This window comes from Podarcis melisellensis (genome assembly GCF_964234715.1).
Source record: "Podarcis melisellensis genome assembly, chromosome: Z".
Classification (NCBI taxonomy): domain Eukaryota; kingdom Metazoa; phylum Chordata; class Lepidosauria; order Squamata; family Lacertidae; genus Podarcis; species Podarcis melisellensis.
Genome location: NC_138547.1, coordinates 20,679,574 through 20,697,720, shown reverse-complemented (window position 1 = coordinate 20,697,720; position 18,147 = coordinate 20,679,574). Strand labels below are relative to the sequence as shown.

General features: G+C 44.5%; 1 protein-coding gene and 1 long non-coding RNA gene across 11 annotated transcripts in view; one reads left to right on the top strand and one right to left on the bottom strand.

Moving 5' to 3' along the window:
• LOC309362231 (rho GTPase-activating protein 20-like) overlaps positions 1-18,147 on the top strand; it is a 95,377-nt gene that overhangs the window by 9,166 nt on the left and 68,064 nt on the right. The window contains exon 1 of one of the 6 annotated variants that reach the window (XM_081897779.1): positions 17,154-17,243. The exons of the other annotated variants lie outside the window; for them this stretch is intronic. Within the exon in view, the coding sequence (XP_081753905.1) occupies positions 17,169-17,243 (75 nt within the window). The 5' untranslated portion in view covers positions 17,154-17,168. Of the gene's footprint in view, positions 1-17,153; positions 17,244-18,147 lie in introns of those variants that run through there. 6 annotated transcript variants of the gene reach the window in all.
• Positions 1-18,147, bottom strand: part of LOC309362320 — a 48,702-nt gene that overhangs the window by 2,422 nt on the left and 28,133 nt on the right. Inside the window, exons 1-4 of one of the 5 annotated variants that reach the window (XR_014164902.1) lie at positions 14,319-15,190; positions 13,839-13,949; positions 7,047-7,085; positions 2,467-6,517 (exon numbers count right to left, since the gene is read on the bottom strand). This is a non-coding gene — a long non-coding RNA (uncharacterized lncRNA). Of the gene's footprint in view, positions 1-1,466; positions 6,518-7,046; positions 7,086-13,838; positions 13,950-14,318; positions 15,191-18,147 lie in introns of those variants that run through there. The other 4 variants (XR_014164903.1, XR_014164904.1, XR_014164905.1 and 1 more) reach the window with 4 other exon arrangements.

The window sequence follows — 18,147 nt, the reverse complement described above, 5'->3', positions numbered from 1 at the left end:
TGCTAATGTTATAGAACTGAATGCTGTACAGGTGGTGGTGGTGTGGAACAACAGGTATACTTGCAGGAGAAATTATCCCATTACCTGATGCTACTTTAGATGCTATAAAATACCTCACCTTTCCTCTGAGGAGCTCAAGGTGGCATACGTGGTCTTCCTCATCATTTAAATCCCCACAACAATATTGTGAGGTGGGTTAGACTGAGAGGTCATGACCAGCCCCCAAGGTTGTGGAGAACAAGGTTCCTATTTTTGTGTGGGAGTGTACTGTGGTTCATGCCTTTTTGGGGAAAGCCTTTTATCTGACCTCCAAAATCACTAAACAATCTATGTCTCCTCTAATTTGGGCACTTGCCTGGCGTATCACTGGATCTGACCCCAAATTCTACTCTTAAATCTAAAGAATTAATTTCCTTCCTGAAGCTAGGCTAGTTATTGCCCAATATGGAAGGAAACCTCTAATATACCAATAGTGGTTGGGGTTAATAACACCTGGAACATTGCTCTATCAGAATGCCTCACATATCACTGGTGTATAATCAAGGGCATCTCCAAAAAGATACCTTTGACACAATTTAATCTCCCTTTTTCTCTTTTATTGGGAATGGGATATTTTAATGCCATAATCATTACAGAGGTGTCTGTGGAAGTGATATATTGATTGAAAAATGTCTAGTATACCAGATCAGTAATTGGGTCCCTATTGAGGGTATTTGGTGAGCCAACATGACAGTGATGAGGGATTGAGGATTGAAGTAATTTTTCTGTAGGATTATGGCAGTGGACAAAACTGAAGTGTAACTTTTGAATAGACGTGTGTGTTTTATAATAATAATAATAATAATAATAATAATAATAATAATAATAATATGTGGCATACATGACTGTCCATAGCCACTGTATGTCAACAACCCTGGTCACCCAGTGAGCATTGTAGCTGAATGGGGATGGAGTGTCACCTACCACAGATGTATGGTAACTAATTTATAAGAAAATCAATAGCTCACCAATAATTGGCTACCTTGTAACAACTCAGAATCGTCAATACAAACAAATGTGACCAAAGGAAATAGATTTGAAATTTATATGAGCAGCAAAACCTTAATACAAAGTGAGGAAGGTGTTTTGTGCCAGAATCCAACTTGGTATATTGTAAATAAGTAATAAATGCTCTCAGAGGGGCTCATCTCCAACTCCCCCCCCCACTGCCCCCTTGACTCTTAGCTCTCCTGTAGGTCCTCCCACTGTCCTCCAGGGGGCGGTACCACCCACTTTGGGGACCACTGCCATACACTACCATGCAAAGACATTTCCCTTCCAAGTGACTGTCCTTGTCACTCTCCAGCTCTTCCAGCTGCAGGCATTTATTTCTTTAGTCTTACTAGCCAGAGTGGTGCAGTGGTCAGAGTGTCAGACTAGGACACTCCATCCCCATTCAGGTGAAGGTTTTTGCATATTTGGTAAGTTGTTGTATATTAATATTTTGTGCTGCAAATTTGCTTCACCCTTATGTTTTTGTTAGTAAGAATATGTAAAAAAGACTTTTATGCAATATTCTTTGCCATTTATATTTTTTTTCTAAGCTACAGAGCACATGCTTATTTTTACACAGGTTTATTTTTTGAATAAGGGAGCAATTAATTGTTACTCTTCTGAATTTTACTGTGTTAGCATCCTCCTTAGTGGGTCATGCAAAGCCCTATTCTAAATAATGCTTTGACAGGGTAGGGGGCTCTGGTGATGATTTCAGGGAACCAGGGGATAGTGGTCCGAAAAAGTTTGGGAACCACACTGGTCAGTGGATACACAGTGCTGCCCACTTGGGGTTTTCTCCTTTCCCCAGGTGCCCCCAGTCTGTCCACAGCACAAGGTTGGCTGCCCTCCCTTCTTTTCTTGTTGTGCCAAAGTGAGAAGATTCAGAAATGTTTAAGCCTTGTGTGAAAGGGGAGCTACTTCTAAATAGCTTGGTGTTAGCTTGGATAGCTCAGTTGGTTAGAGCACGATGCTGATAACACCAAGGTTGCAGGTTCGATCTCTGTATGGGACAGCTGCATATTCCTGCATTGCAGAGGGTTGGACTAGATGATCCTCAGGGTCCCTTCCAACTCTACAATTCTATGATCCTTACTCTGAATATTATTGCTCCCTTCGAGTCCATTCCTGCATACCAGTGCGGATATGAAAGGTCCGTCCCGTCCCGTCCCCCCACCCAGTAGGATTTACACTAGGGTAGTTACAAAATCCCCATCTCTCTTCCTTCATTTTTGCAGCCCAGTCTCAGGTGGGGGGTCATTTTGGTGATTTTTCAGAAAGGTGTGGAATTCAGCATGGTGGGGCGAATGTTATCATAGTCATTTATTTAGACCCCACCCTTTGCCCTGACATGGTTCAGGGTGACTAACAGATAAAAACAAGAACCACTAAAAATAGGGGGGAAACAATACAGTGGTACCTTGGGTTACATACGCTTCAGGTTACACACTCCGCTAACCCAGAAATAGTGCTTCAGGTTAAGAACTTTGCTTCAGGATAAGAACAGAAATCGTGCTCCAGCGGCGCGGCAGCAGCAGGAGTTCCCACTAGCTAAAGTGGTGCTTCAGGTTAAGAACAGTTTCAGGTTAAGTACGGACCTCCAGAACGAATTAAGTACTTAACCTGAGGTACCACTGTAATCAAAAAACAAGTAAACATTGATAGAATTAAAACTATATACACATACACAATCTTATTAGAAACATACAGATAATTACCATAAAACCAGCATGGCGACAGCCCTTTCATTAAAAGCAGCCAGTTCTCAAAAGAAGTTCTTCACCTGCCAGCAGAAGGCCAGCAAGGAGCGGGCCAGTCTAACTTCTCTAGGGAGGGAGTTCCAAAGTTGTCTAGGAGCAGCCATCACCGAGAAGTCTCTCAGGTCCTGGGCCCCCATGAAGTGTGCCTGTGAGGATGGCGGGACTGAGGGAAGGGAACCCAGGCAGGTTCCTATAAGGGAATAACGTATTTCAAATAGCTTGGGCCTAAGCTGTGTAACAATAACACCCTGCACTCCTTTCCTTTTGGTAAATGGTTGCTTGTGGGTGGTGTCAAATATTTATTTTATTTGCAATCAGAAGAATAGGATGGGCCCCTATGAAAGATATCTCATGTATCAAAGAGTAAAGAGGCGCATCTGTGGCACACTACGGAAGCTATGCCATGTGAATGCCTGACTAAATAGCACCATATCTCCTGGGCCACTTTCCCCTGCCTTGCAGCTGCCGTTTCCCTGCCAACCCCCGGAATATCCATGGAGTGACATGGGCTGCATTCACACAGCAGTCTATGCCATTTCACTTATGTTTATTTCCAAATTATTTAAATTTGTATACTACCCTTTATCTATAGATCTCAGACTAGTTCATAACCTAAGGTTACAATATAAAAAGCACAAAATGATTCATTCTCTCCTACTACCTGTTGCATCTAGGCTGCAACTGGTCAGTTTCAGCGCAAGCCTATGATTGCTGGCTGCATCTTGCCTTCTCCCTATCATGTTACTTTGGTAAGTAGTTCGATAGGGAGAAGGTCCTGAGTGTGTGTGGCTCTGCTCATGGATTTTCAGAATGACTTCTTAATGGCTTAAGAAAAAGAAGGAGCTTGGTATATTACAAGACCAAACTACATTGCAAGGTGGATCATTAAGAGACTGATCAACAAAGACCTGAGATTTAATAAACAGTGTATGTAAAACTTTAGAGCCAAATGTTGTTTGACTCCCAACTCCCACCATCCCTGATGATTCTGGAAACCTAGCAGAATATAGTGGTAGTTTAGGACTGATTTCTATATTAATTGCTTTGGGGGGGGTGATATTTGCAACCTCATTGACCGAGAAAATGGTGAAGGGTAATGTGATAAAATGTCAGGCTCTAATCTGGCATGCAGTCCTTTCCTGCTGCTTTCATGGGGGGGAATCATGGGGAAACAGAAGCAAGTATGTGCAGAAATAGGGGTGGGGGCGTTGCCCAGTAATGTAGTGCAGTGTTGTGCCACACCACACCCACTGATGTGAATGAAATTTATCACCACATGCCAGCAGATCAGTAAAAAAGCAGCACTTCCATAACACAACAGTTAGAGTACTGCAGCATGAAAGGAATGTTAGAAAACTACCACAATATTTCCTGCATCTGAATGCACCCCTGGTGTCAGGAAATGTAACATCATTTCAAGGAGACAAGTTGCAGTTGCAGGGGGTGGGGGGGTGGAGGGCAGCAAGCAAAGGAGGCTAGTGGCACCACCTCTGTTGTCAAACAGCTGGAGTAAAAACACAGAAAAACGCAGCGTCAAGAAGAATGGGCCTGTGCCCTATGGCTATGGTGTATGTAGGACTGGATCAAAGGACAGACGTCCAGGGCTCTGCAGCCCTGGGCCCCCAAAATGAGCATGGCAGGTGATGCAGCACACATGGTTGCTGAGCTTTTTTTTAGGGAAACCCCAAAATTGTTGAGGTTTTTGTTGTTCAGTTGTTGTTTTTTACTTGCCTAAGATCCAAAACAAAGCACCACCTTTAGGAAATTCCTCCCGGACATTCATTCCGCCTCTGAAATCATGGTAATGTCCAAGAAAATCCAGGCATACGGCAGTCCTACTGGTGTGGGTATGCCTGGGAGTTGAAGACACCAGGCTGATACTTACCACTGTAGCATCCTTCCTTTCCACTTATCTTTTCTTTAAAACGTTTTATAGCCACGGGGCAGATACCTGGCCGTGTGCATGGTTATCGGTGCTCATTTTATCATTTCTAATTGGAAACCACACGGGTCTTCTTTTCTACAACAAAATGCTGATTATTAGTCCCAAAGAAATGTATTGAAAGCATAAGGAAGCATGTCCCATTTTGTTCCTTTAGTCATGATGGTGCTGTGATCTCAGTGACTTCAAAATGCAAAACTGCACGTGCTCAGAGTCCTTCCTTTATTTCTTTTTAAAAAATCGGTGCTGGTAAACTTTTTTTTAAAAAAAAATTATTTTGGCTCTAACATGGCAGGAATGTAGAACCAGCTTCAAACGCAGCTAGGCTGTTCTTTTTATTAATTCAGAAGCTGGGCGGGGGTGGGCAACACACATCAAACAAAATGCAGTATTTCGTAAGAAACAGCGTGACAGATACAGGATAGGTGTGGACTGTGGCTATGTTTACAACACTTCCCAAACAAACAATGGGAGTATACTGCATGTGTCCACTGGGTCAGTTTTTATCTGAGCTGTGGCACATCTGGGGAAGGGGATTCAAACCATTGGATGCCCCTGCATACAAAACATTCCCAGTGCATGGAAAGCCAGATTGATCTGCTTTACCCTGCATTTTCTTAGTGCAAGGGAATTTGATGGTGTGAAAGTGGACTAATGTCTGGAGTTGCTCTGTCCAGACACAGGGCCAACCACCTTCAGGAGAACTTTGCCATGGTGGGCATGTGGGTGGTTTCCTCTCAGACATTTAAGGTAAAGGTAAAGGGACCCCTGACCATTAGGTCCAGTCGTGGCCAACTCTGGGGTTGCGGCGCTCATCTCACTCTATAGGCCGAGGGAGCCGGTGTACAGCTTCTGGGTCATGTGGCCAGCATCACTAAGCCACTTCTGGCGAACCGGAGCAGCACACGGAAACACCGTTTACCTTCCTGCCGGAGCAGTACCTATTTATCTTCTTGCACTTCGTGCTTTCGAACTACTAAGTTGGCAGGAGCAGGGACCAAGCAAGGGGAGCTCACCCCGTTGTGGGGATTCGAACCACCGACCTTCTGCTCGGCAAGTCCTAGGCTCTGTGGTTTAACCCCACAGTGCCACCCGCATCCCTCATTTAGGACATTTAGGATGCAGCAAATGCCTAACACTTTAGAACAGTCCTTTCAGTCTTGGGTCCCTAGTTGGACTGCAACTCCCACCATCCCTGGCTGAGGAGGCTGGGAATGATGGGAGTATTAGGCCAACAACACCTGGGGACAGGAAAGCTGAAGAACACCAACTTGGATGAAAGAAATTCCCTCCTCCTCCTCCTGAAAGGAATAACAGTAAAGTTAAAAGCACATCAATCCTACACAGCTTCTGTGGGAAGGAAACATGAATCCCTGTTATCCATGTGTGTAGGGTGAATAGCAAGAGAATCAGCTGGGTGCTTAGATTCAAAATGTGAGGCTAAACTCACCCTCCAGCAGAAGAAATTCCCCAATAGCAGATTTTGAACTCACAAAAGCAGCATTATAATGTGGGGATATAGGTTACTGTACCCTTTTATACCACTTAGCTGTATCCAGAGCTTCCCTCTTTCCTACCCCTCTTAGCACTGAACTGGTCATAACACTGAAGTAAGTTTCAAATGTGTTACTTACAAAACGTTCTAAAGGTCAGATTCATTCATGTATCCAGACAGCAGCAAGGAAAACTCAGGCAGAATACTCTTGGATAGAATATACAGAAAGGTTGCTTCAAACACATGCTCTAAGCTTGGAGCCTGCTTAGGTCTGCTTAGACACGTCTTCTTTGGCCATTAACATGTGAAGAGAAAGAAAAGGCTTCACTTCCTCTCTCATTTGAGAAGAGGGGGCATCACTTAGCTGAGTGATGGAATCCAGCTCTATTGTCTTAACCCCTTCACACACTAACTAGCACTCATGCGTAGTTATGTTTGACTGCAATTTCCCATCGTTTTTATGTCCAGGCTGCTTCAGGCTGAGCTTGCAGTTGTCTTATCTGTGCCTCCCCTTCACATGGAACTGCTAGGTCCTGCATCTTTTACAGCTAGATCATTGAATCAGTTGTAGCAGATAAAGCAGGCCTGATCTCCAAGAGGTCTTGGAAGTTTTAGGGCAAGGATAGGGAATCTCTTTACAGATTGGTCTCAGGCCCAGACATACCTGCAATTTGCCACTTGTTTGCTAAATTCACAGGTCTAATGGTTGGGCCAAGTGTGCAGCCGAACAGCAGAGGGAACTTAAGAGGTGACAGGCTAGAAGTTTACAAAATCATGCAAGGCATAGTGAAAATTGGTTAGAGAAAAGTTTTCCTACCTGTCTCATAACTCAAAAACTTGTGGACATCCAAGGAAACTGAATGTAGGAATAGATAAAAATTAGTCCTTATTAGTAGTATTAGTGTTATCAAAGCAAAAAAAAAAAATCAACACAATAATAGAGATAGAAATACAAAGCAAAACAAACAGTGCAGTATACTCTCCTTAAACCAGGTAAGCAGAGTACTTAAAACCATTCCGAAAGCCAAATTTCACACTACCATGGAGAAGGGCCCTGGGTGTCTGTATTTGTTGGATATATGGAAGACTAGATGGCCCGTTGGCCTGATCCAACAGGCACTTCTTAAGTTCTTCATTCTGCTCCAGTGCTTTTCAACAGCAATTCATTGTACAGAAATTAGCAGGTGGCAAGTGATTATCAAGACCTGGGCAATCCAGTTTTTCCCAGTCAGTTGGCAATCCTTTGTCAAGGTGCATATGCAAACTAGCCAGAGGGAAAGGAAGAGAGCAGGGTGTGGCTTTTCTCATGTCTGTACCTGCCCAAATTCCTTCTTAATAATGCCATTACTTGGCACTTGCCTGTAGCTTTCAGATGTCCAAAGCACTTAACATTATCCCGTCATCTTACAACAACCCTGTAAAGTACACCAGTATTATTAATGCCAAGTTGCAAATGGGAAGTCAAGGGTGATTGGCTTACCGAAGGGCGGGGGGGGGGGTGCTTCCAAAATTCTGCATCTGAATTTCATAGATGAGTAGAGTTGGAAGAGACCAAATGGTTTTCTAGTCCACTCCCTTCAGTGCATGAATTTGTTCCCAGATTTTGGAGTTCCAACTTTACCTGAAGATTTTGCTTCTGAAGTGGAGCTGTGCCTTAGAAAGTTTTTATCTTTCCTTCCTGCCCCACTTCCCATTTCCAAATTCTGTAAAGAGCACTGCTTTCAGTTCCTTCGCATCTCTCTCCTCTCTCCCCATTTTGTGGTGATAATATATTTTGGTGGTTTTTAAGGTTTACCAGTGAGCACATAACTCTTGTGTACTGACACACATCTCAAAGGTGCCTTCCATCTTGCTCCCTTTTCTCCTTCAGGTGGTGTATACACACACCAGTATACACACACAAGGTGGTGTATACACACCCAGTTTGTTATTTTGTAAAGGCGTTTTTGTAACCATTGCTTTGCAAGTGTGCTTACCTGCAGCCTATGCAGGTAGCACGAGTAATTGTTAAATCATTGCCATTTATATATTTGGGCAAAACCTGCACCCAAATCATTTTTAAGGCAGGATCTTGCAAAACATGTTTCCTGACCAGGAATTGAACCCGGACTGTGGCGGTAAGAGCGTCGAATCCTAACCACTAGACCACCAGGGAATTTTTTTTAATTACTGCCATTTGTACCTACAGAAGGTGTATCCTCTTTCCCTAAATTGTATGCTTGTTCCTTTGCACCCTCTCCTTTCAACGCTCAACACCTTTTTTGAATCTCTTGACCCCCATAAGTTTATTGATAAACCGGAAGACTAATATCACTGTGTTTATGTTAGCACTCTGTGTGTCCAGTGGTTTCCTTCCCTTGCATCATGCAGGAAACTTTACAACTACATACCTGGCAGGGCACTGTAAGTATGCTCAAAGGCTATCTGCTCTGGCACAATGCATGGCAAATTACAGTGTTTTATTTCAAGGTACCGTATTTTTCGCCCCATAGGACGCACTTTTTCCCCTCCAAAAATGAAGGGGAAATGTGTGTGCGTCCTATGGGGCAAATACAGGCTTTCGCTGAAGCCTGGAGAGCGAGAGGGGTCGGTGTGCACCGACCCCTCTCACTCTCCAGGCTTCAGGAAGCTCCGCACAACCCTCGGGAGCCCGGCACGAAGCCGTGCCGGGCTCCCGAGGGTTGCACAGAGCTGCCTGCACTCCCAGGCTTGGCGCAGCTCCACGCAACCCTCCGGAGCCCGGCGCGGCTTCGGCATCGCTCTGGCTCCCGTTCTGAGGGCTGGGGTCGGGGGAAGCTAGGCCGAAAAATACGGTACTTGAGTTTTGCTATGCTCTGAATCTCCATGCCCTGGCACTAGACAGGCTGGGACCCAGTTTGATTTATTTAACGAGGAGTGCAAAAAAAAGGGGTGGTTGGGAGGCACTTCTGGCTTCCAATATATCTGCTCCTGTTATACCTATTAATTCCATTGGGGTCATTGTGGTTTCTCAAAGGGCAACACACAAAATAGACATGCCTCAAACCTGTCCAGCTGCCACCATAAGCAGTCATGCCATGCTTCTCGGTTGAAAAAAGTTTATAGGGACTGTGACATTAAGTTGATCAAAGCTTTGCAATTTTAATAAACTGGATTCAGCAGCAGCAGCAACAACAACTGAAGTGCCTTTTTGCAGAATCCACACATGATGTTATTAGCACCAAAATACTGGCCTGTACTTTTTCATTTAATGTGGATTTACCCTTTCTGGAGAAAATCCAGTGTGTTGGTTGGTTGTTTTTCAAGTCGGTTGCCGATGACCCTTTTGCAATATCCATTTACATCCCCTTTCTGCAAAAACCCTGTGTCTTGACACACAACCTTTTGGAAGAGTCTGCTCTAAGTTCGAAGCGAGACAACAGCTTCCGCCACCCTAGAGGTGGAAGGTGGTTTTAAAGAGCGGTGTCTGCTTCTGATATGTGGATATCCATCCTTCTTTCACCTCTGCTCTAAAAAGGTTTTGCATGGATTCAAAAACCTGCCAAACCTCTTTGAGCACGTGTGCCAGTCAGTAATGGGAAGGAAGTATATCTGTACAACATAGAAAATGATGCCTCTCCTAACCCGACTTTTAGCCAACTTAAAATACTATTGACTGTCTCCTGCTTTAAAAGAATGAATGCAGCATGTTTTAAATAAGGCTCTTTCCTGTGAATTGTATGCCAACAAACAAGACCTTTTCCACTTAACGTTTCCCTTAAGGGGAACGTTACAGTCAGCTGCCAGTAGTTCTGTGGAGCTGCCTGGGGTGCTATTTATTTATATACAAACTGGGTGTTGTTATTAGAAACAGCTGGCAATGCTAAAAGTTAAATTTCTAGTTCGTGGGTTAAACGGCTTCAGACGTCTTTACACCTAGAGAGAAGCATTGATCTCAGTGCAAATGCTTTCACTATCATCCATCCCAGAGGCATCCTGGTGGTGGAATGGTGCAGTCTTGTTATGTCGTGTAAGTTATGGGACAAGGGGAGAGAACTTAGCATGGGATGCTGTTTTTAGGCGTATTCCCACCGCTTGTGTAGCATGAAATTCTGAGCTCAATATTTTTTCTAGGGTCTATGAGCATAGGTATTCTGTTTAACTCTTGCCTTTATGAGTCATCAGTTGACATCACCTAACCCTTAAACACACACACACACACACGCCTAACTAGGCCCATATGCATTACCACATAGAATCACAGAACTGTAGAGTTGGAAGGGACCTCAAGGAATCTCAGCTGAAGCATCCATGATAAATGGCCATCCAGCCTCTGCTTAAAAATCTCCAAGGAAGGGGAGTCTATCACCTTCCGCAGGAGTTAATAATGCAATGAGTGAAGCAGTACACACATACACATTCCCATGAATTTATTGTCAATCAGTTGCACTTCATGACACTCCCTCCCTCCCTCTCTCTCTCTCTCTCTCACACACACAAAGGGCTAGGTTGTGCAAACATCACCAGCTTAAAATGCAGCTAGGTCATTATATTTCTTAATTCTGATTGAAGCTGGTTTGGGAGAAAACAAATCAAAATACAGGATTTCAGAAGAAATAACAGGTTAGATATGGGTTGTGGCTAATGCTATGTGTACACTGCTTCCCAAGCCAGAGCTGGGAGCACACTGGGTGCCAGACAGAGTAAACAGGAGGGTGCACACTAGGGTATTAGGAGTCTAGGGTAGGAGCTGTCCACTCTAACTACATGGTGTGTTCATTTGGATGCCATATCCCCTGAATTTTGGTGGTTGCAAATGGCATCCCTACACAAAGAATACTGTTGTAGCTGGGGTACCAGAGTGAATATTATAAACTAATAAACAGTTGTGTTTAGATATGGATGCAAGAGATATGGTATATTGGGATATGAATGCAAGAGAACTGCTCCTCTGCCCCCACCCCTGCTCTGAGGAGTGGAAAGAAACAGGATAATTAGCAGGTTGCATAGATGATGGGGGGCCTGATGTCACAAGAAAAAATGTCCTTTTTGAAATCTAAAGGTTTGCTGGGAGGAAGTGGGGCAGAATTCCATGGGCTGTTGTGGAGGTGAGAAGCAAAACAAAGAGATGGCGCATGGGATGTCTCTGAAAGCAGTGCTGGGTGGTGGGGAAGGAGTTAGAAGATAGGAAGCATAGGAACATAGGGTGCTGCCTTATATTGAGTCAGATCACTGGGTTCCTCTAGCTCAGTATTGTCTACACTGACCAGCAGAAGCTCTTTGCAGGGTTCCAAGCAGGGTTCTGTCCCAGCCCTACCTGGAGAGGCCATTGGGAACGGAACCTGTGACCTTCTGCTTGCAAAGCAGTTGCTTTAGCACTGAACTATGGTCCTTCCACCGAGGGTCTACTTCATGTACATTTTCAATCCTGCAACAACCTTCCTCTTTAAAACCTTTGTAGGAAATAAACAGACCGATAGGAAATAAACAGACCAATAGTGTTGACAAAAATGGGTGGAAATTTTTCCAAAACTGAATGCCCAAAATAATTACTTCCTCCAAAAATCAGGCAGGGTGGGTTTAAGCTTGCAGCACTACCAAGACACAAAATGCAAAACAAAACACAAAACAAAAGAACACCAGGATTCCTCCCCCCCCAATATAACTTATTGTGTGTGTGTTTTCCATTGAAGTGAGTGTGTTTGGGAGAGGAGAGAGGGAGCTGTCCTGTTTTTAGAGCTGTTGCTTGTGTTATCAAAGGAAGAAAAGAGAGGCAAGATGGGCAAAAGCATTAAAGAGAGTGGGAGGCAATTAGCATGTTTTCTTTTCCTTTAGACTAGAGAAAGGTTGCTTGTTTTAAAATCCTAGGTAATTTCCTGGGGGCTGACCTTAGCAGACTGGAAACTGAGCCACAATGAACAAAATGAATCTCAATAGAGACAAATGTCAGGTTCCGTACTGAGGCAGGAATAACCAGATGCACAAATATAGGATGTGGGATGGCAGGCTTTTGTAGCGGTCCATGTGAAAAGGATCTAGGAGTCTTAGCAGTCCTCAAGCTTCACATGGGCCAGCAGTGTGGTGCACCAGCCAAAAAAAGCTAATGCAATTCTAGGGAAAGGTAAAGGGACCCCTGATCATTAGGTCCAGTCGTGGCCAACTCTGGGGTTGCGGCGGTCATCTCGCTTTATCGGCCGAGGGAGCCGGCGTACAGCTTCTGGGTCATGTGGCCAGCATGACTAAGCCACTTCTGGCGAACCAGAGCAGCGCACCACCGACCTTCTGATCGGCAAGCCCTAGGCTCTGTGGTTTAACCCACAGCGCCACCCGCATCCACAGCGCCACCCGCATGCAATTCTAGGCTGCATCAATAGAAGCAAAGTCTCATTTAGCTACGGGCAGTTTGAGGATGCTCCATCCACCATCTAGAAATGATCTAAATGAATAAACAAAGCGGGTAGGTGTGTGGAGGGTTCAGCATAAATCCACTTCAAGTGCACAATTAATGAGTCAACACCACAGGCACAGGATAAAGAACTAAGCTGCAATTTTAAACAGCTATGGCTTCCCCCCAGTGAATTCAGGGCACTGCAGTATGATAAGGGTGCTGAGTGTGGTTAGAAAACTCCCCCATTCCCCTCCTAGAACTGCAGTTCCCAGAGTGCTTTAATAATCCCTCTCCTCAGGGGACTCTGGGAATTGTAGCTCTGTGAGAGGAATAGGGGAGGAGTCTCTAGGCACCCTTAACAAACTTCACTTCCTAGGATTCTTTGGTGGCAACCATGACAGTTTAAAGTGGCATAATAATGCTTCAAATGTATGGTGTGAACATGGACTCAGAAAGGGAGAGAAGTGGGTGTCTGTCTGTGTTAAATGACTTGAGAACTTAGTTCTGGCACTAGTCACAAATTTCCTGGGCTGTGCATGTGCTCCTTAGGTTTCTGGTGTGTATACCCACACAGCAGGGCCACTGTTTTGCACCTGGTGCCAGTTGGTGGTCCATAGCTACACAGGAATCTGCCTTACACTGATCTATCTACCAGTATTGTCGATACTGATGGGCAGCGGCTCTCCAGAGTTTCAAGCAGGAGTCTCTCCCAGACCTACCAAAAGGGAACTGAATGCCTTCTGCATTCAAGGCAGGCAGAGCCAGCGCAATACATGCGGGCACCTGAGGTGAACCACGAAATGGCGCCCTCCCACCAGGGAACAAGCGGGGAGTGAAGATCTACATCGGGAATAATGGAGGAATAAAGATAAACATTGGGAACAAGGCAGGGAATCAAATCAACCTTACCTTTTGGCTGAAGTGTGAATCAAAGCATGGCGTGGTGGGGGAAGGGGCCCATGCTGAATCACACTGGCAGATCCAGCCTCCAAGGAGTGCACCACAGCCATTGCTGGCAGTGCAGCGGCAGCAGGGGACATTGTATTCCTTAGAGGCAGGACCAGGTGCCCCTGTAGATCCTGCCGCCTGAGGTGGTCGCCTCCCTTTGTCTCATGCATGGGCCAGCCCTAAGGGGGGGGGAGATATGTGAGCCTGCAGCCGAGTTAATAGTAAAGCAGAATGTTCCTCAAAGCTTTCCACTGTACTGTAAATAGGAAGGAATCTCCTTTCCATGCCCCCAGCGCGCCCCGCCCCAAAGCTTACCTTGACTCACCATTGCCCGGTGTCTCATTAAAAACAGCCTCCCCCAGTTGCTCTGGGTTCCGTGTTATTTGTTTCCAGGCGGCAGCATCAACATTTGTCTCTCAAAGTAGGCTGCAATATAAAAGAAACCATACACTATGATAAATGCACAGTATTATTACAATGCTTGCAAAGTATCACATTTAAGAACTCAAAAAACCCTAAAATTTAAACTTTCCCATATTGGGACATGGTCGGAAGGAAGGAAGGAAAGCAGTCTCTTTTACATAGTATTTCTTTGTGTTCTTAGGAGGGGGCATAAATAAAGTATACTGGTTAATATTGTCATGTGCCACCCACAATCTCTGCCTCACGGTGACAAGATTTCAGGGCGTTCCAGAGACTGTATTGTCTTTAAGATATGTGTTTTTATTGACACATATATGCATTCAAGCCTACTGTGGAGAATTCCAGAGCATGCACATCTCAAGAGGGGCATACTTCCTGCAGGTGCACATCATTAGACCTCTGTGTCTCTTTGTAACAGCCTGCTCCAGTCAGTCCACATGGCTCCTGCAACCCCCTTCTTCCCATAAACCCTTGCCAAATGCGGCTTCCCCTTCCGCTGACATCATTGCTCTCTGTAACCTTGGCAACCTCCCTCTCTGTGCAAGGCAGAGTTCTTCTGTCTTGTTGATTTCTTCTATTGATGGGTTAATGACTGGCCATTTCAGCCTTTGTTTCTTAATGGCTTATCCCTGGCAAGCTATGTCAAGCTGGGCTGGCTCCTTGTGGGGGAAAACTTAACCCAGCAGTGTTTGGTACAGTAAATCAAACCTTGATTAATTCTAGCTTTTACTAATTCCCTAAATTATGGGTGCCCTGCACCCAAAACCTCTGGGGCTTCAGACACGGGTCCCAATATGAATGGAACTTCTTCCTTCCCTTCTGCCCTGCAAAGGCTCTGGTGGCAGATTGCTCTCCAGTCCCTGTTTCGGCAGGGAGGTGAGTCATCAGAGGCTGCTTTTCAAGGCATGTTTGCTGTAAGTGCCCCATTAGTCCACTTTTTCCACCAGCCACCTCTTCAAATGCTATTTAGCAAATCAGAGGCTGTGCCCGTTGTGTGATGCTTTTAAAGCATAAAGGGATTAATGTTCCACTCTAATGAAAACCAGATGTAGAAAGTTGCCTGGCTGAAAGCTATTTTCCACTGCCAAGCTGCAAATGAAACGATTTAATCAGCATGAAAATTGTTGCCAAATCTACAACTTTGACCGTATCTCCCAAGCTGAGATGCACCAGCACTACAGGCATCTGGGATCTGCAGGCAGGTTGTCCAGTAGAGGTGATATTTAAAGCGCAGCTCCAGCTCAGGTTTTTAAATTTTATTTTAATTTTTATTACGCAAAAAGGGGAAAAAATGCAAAACTCTCATGTGTACTGAATCCTGGAAAAGTCCAATAAGCATGAATGGATGCACAGACCGACCATCAATAACGCACAAATATTGGGACTATTCATGCTCAGTATAATCATAATAGTAAAGGGACCCCTGACCATTAGGTCCAGTCGCAGACTTTATTGGCCAAGGAAGCCGGCATACAGCTTCTGGGTCATGTGGTCAGCATGACTAAGCCACTTTTGGTGAACCAGAGCAACGCACGGAAACGCCGTTTACCTTCCCGCCAGAGCGGTACCTATTTATCTACCTGCACTTTGACATGCTTTCAAACTGCTAGGTTGGCAGAAGCAGGGACTGAGCAACAGGAGCTCACCCCATCACGGGGATTCGAACCGCCAACCTTCTGTTCGGCAAGCCCTAGCCTCTGTGGTTTAACCCACAACGCCACCCGTGTCCAATCATAATAGTAGTTAGGCCTTATTAAATTAGTCATATTGTACGTATAGAAGATTGGTTGTACAACAGATCCCTTGCTTTAAGAATAATTCTTAACTAGTTCCCATTCTTGTTCAAACTCATTGATTCATTGCTTTCCTTGTCTTGTAAAAAAAAAAAAATCAAGTTAGCTCAGCTGGTTAAAGCATGGTGCTGATAATGCCCAGGTTTGATCCCTATATGGGACAGCTGCATATTTCTGCCTGCAGGGTGTTGGACTAGATGATCCTTATGGCCCCTTCCAACTAACTCTACAATTGATTATAAGATTCTATGGTTCTACATAAAGCATCAGACTCCCATAGTATAATGAACACCTCTTTAAAGAATGAATTGCTGATGTTTTGCATGTAGTGTCTGCACTGCTAGCACTACATAAATAATTTTTTCTCTTTGTGAAAACCTGCTCTTTAAAGCTCAATCGGAGCAAGCAGAAGTCTGCAGAAAATTCAAATTTATGTTTGTTGTGATTCAGTCCTAAACAGCAGGACAAAGAATGGCCCACGCATACCCAGAACATGAAAGCGTGGACTGTGCCTGGGAAGTGCAGGGCAAAAGGTAAGTACAGTATGGATAAAAACCCTTGGTGTTTGGTTCTCAAGTTGTGAAACATTTGGCATTAGAAGGGGGATGAGTGCTTAAGAGTTCTCATACAAGAGTCCCCTTCCTCCACCCCCCAAAAAAGAAGCTAAAGAAAAATATGAGTCTTAAATAAAGATAAAGGTACCCCTGCCGGTACGGGCCAGTCGTGTCGGACTCTAGGGTTGCGTAAGAGGCCGGGAGCCGGCGCCGTCCAAAGACACTTCTGGGTCACGTGGCCAGCGTGACGAAGCCGCAGCTGGCGAGCCAGCACCAGCGCCGCACACAGAACGCCATTACCTTCCCGCTATAAAGTGGTACCTATTTATCTACTTGCACTTAGGGGTGCTTTCTAACTGCTAGGTGGGCACGAGCTGGGACCGAACGACGGGAGCTCACCCTGCCGCGGGGATTCAAACCGCCGACCTTACGATCAGCAAGTCCTAGGCACTGAGGTTTTACCCACAGCGCCACCCGCGTCTCAGTCTTAAATACAGATAGGCAATTTTACTTACTCGTTTTCCAAATCTTAATTTCAGTTTGTCAGATTTTTAAAAGTCCTCACAAGAAATTATCAGCATTTAGGGAGCACTTTATCCTAATATACACATTTTTGCAAGCAGTTCTACCTAATGTAGCACATTTTCTTGATATGCTATTGCAACACATCTATGCATTTGTAAGCACACTGTCCCCCAATATGTGCGTTTTGTACATATTTAGGTGCGGGGGATTGGAAAACTGCAACACAAAATGTATAGAAGTGCTAAATTTTGAAGGAGATATGTAGTGCATGTATGTGTGTGAGTTAGAAAGGTGCACACTAAAATGCAACCTGAGCTGGACTTCTATCTCTAACTTAGGAAGTCATCTGAATGCAAAGAAAGAGCAGAAAACATCCTCCTAGTGAGAAAGACTCACATGCATCCCATCCACACCATAGATATAAAGTACTATTATGTCACTGTAACAGTCATGAAAAATGCTGGAAGTTGTAGTTTGTTAAGGGTGCTGGGAACTGTACCTCTCTGGTTCTCCATGACTGTTAAAAGCAGTGGAATAATGCTTTAAATGTATGATATGGGTGTAATCAAACTGAGGAGGAGAGCAGGCTGAGTTTAACAAGGAGACAAATTTTAAAAGAATTGCAGGAATCTACAGCTGAAAAATCAGAATTGTAGAGTCGAAAGGGATCTTCAAGGTCAAGTAGTCCGAAAACTCACTCTTTAAAGCTAAAGTGCAACAAACATCAATTGGGGTTTTCTGTGGATTGCTGCTTGCTCCAATGGAGCTTTAAAGAGTGGGATTCCACAGGTAAAAAAAGAGAGCACTTGGACATAGAGCTTTAAAGCATGGACCGTGCCTGGAAAGTGTGGGGCAAAAAGTAACTGTGGATAAGCCCACAGTTGCACTGAAGCATGTAAGGTTGCTTGCTTGTTTGTTTGTTTGCAGTATCCTTGCAAAATCATACTTACCTCTACAGAATATCTGATGGAAAAACCCTTTTCGAGAAATGGTAAATTTAGAATAAATGGGACAGAGAGACTTATGGGAGAGCATTTTGATGAGGACAATGTATGTACTTGGATGCATGAGTACTAAAGTGCCTATTATTTCGCAGATATACTGCTTATTGGCCATGGCTAGAAAATCAATCAGTTATGAAGAATGAACTTCCTATATTGTGATATTGTTAGCTTGTTGGTGGTGGGAGGCCAGGAATTGCTGTATTGCTGGAGTAACTGCCTCTGCTGTCTGAAAGGATTGGTTTAAATGTCTACCTCTTTTCAAAACATTTTGGACGCATTGGTCCAAAGATCTGTTGTGTGAGCCAAAGAAGTCAATTTCTGCAGG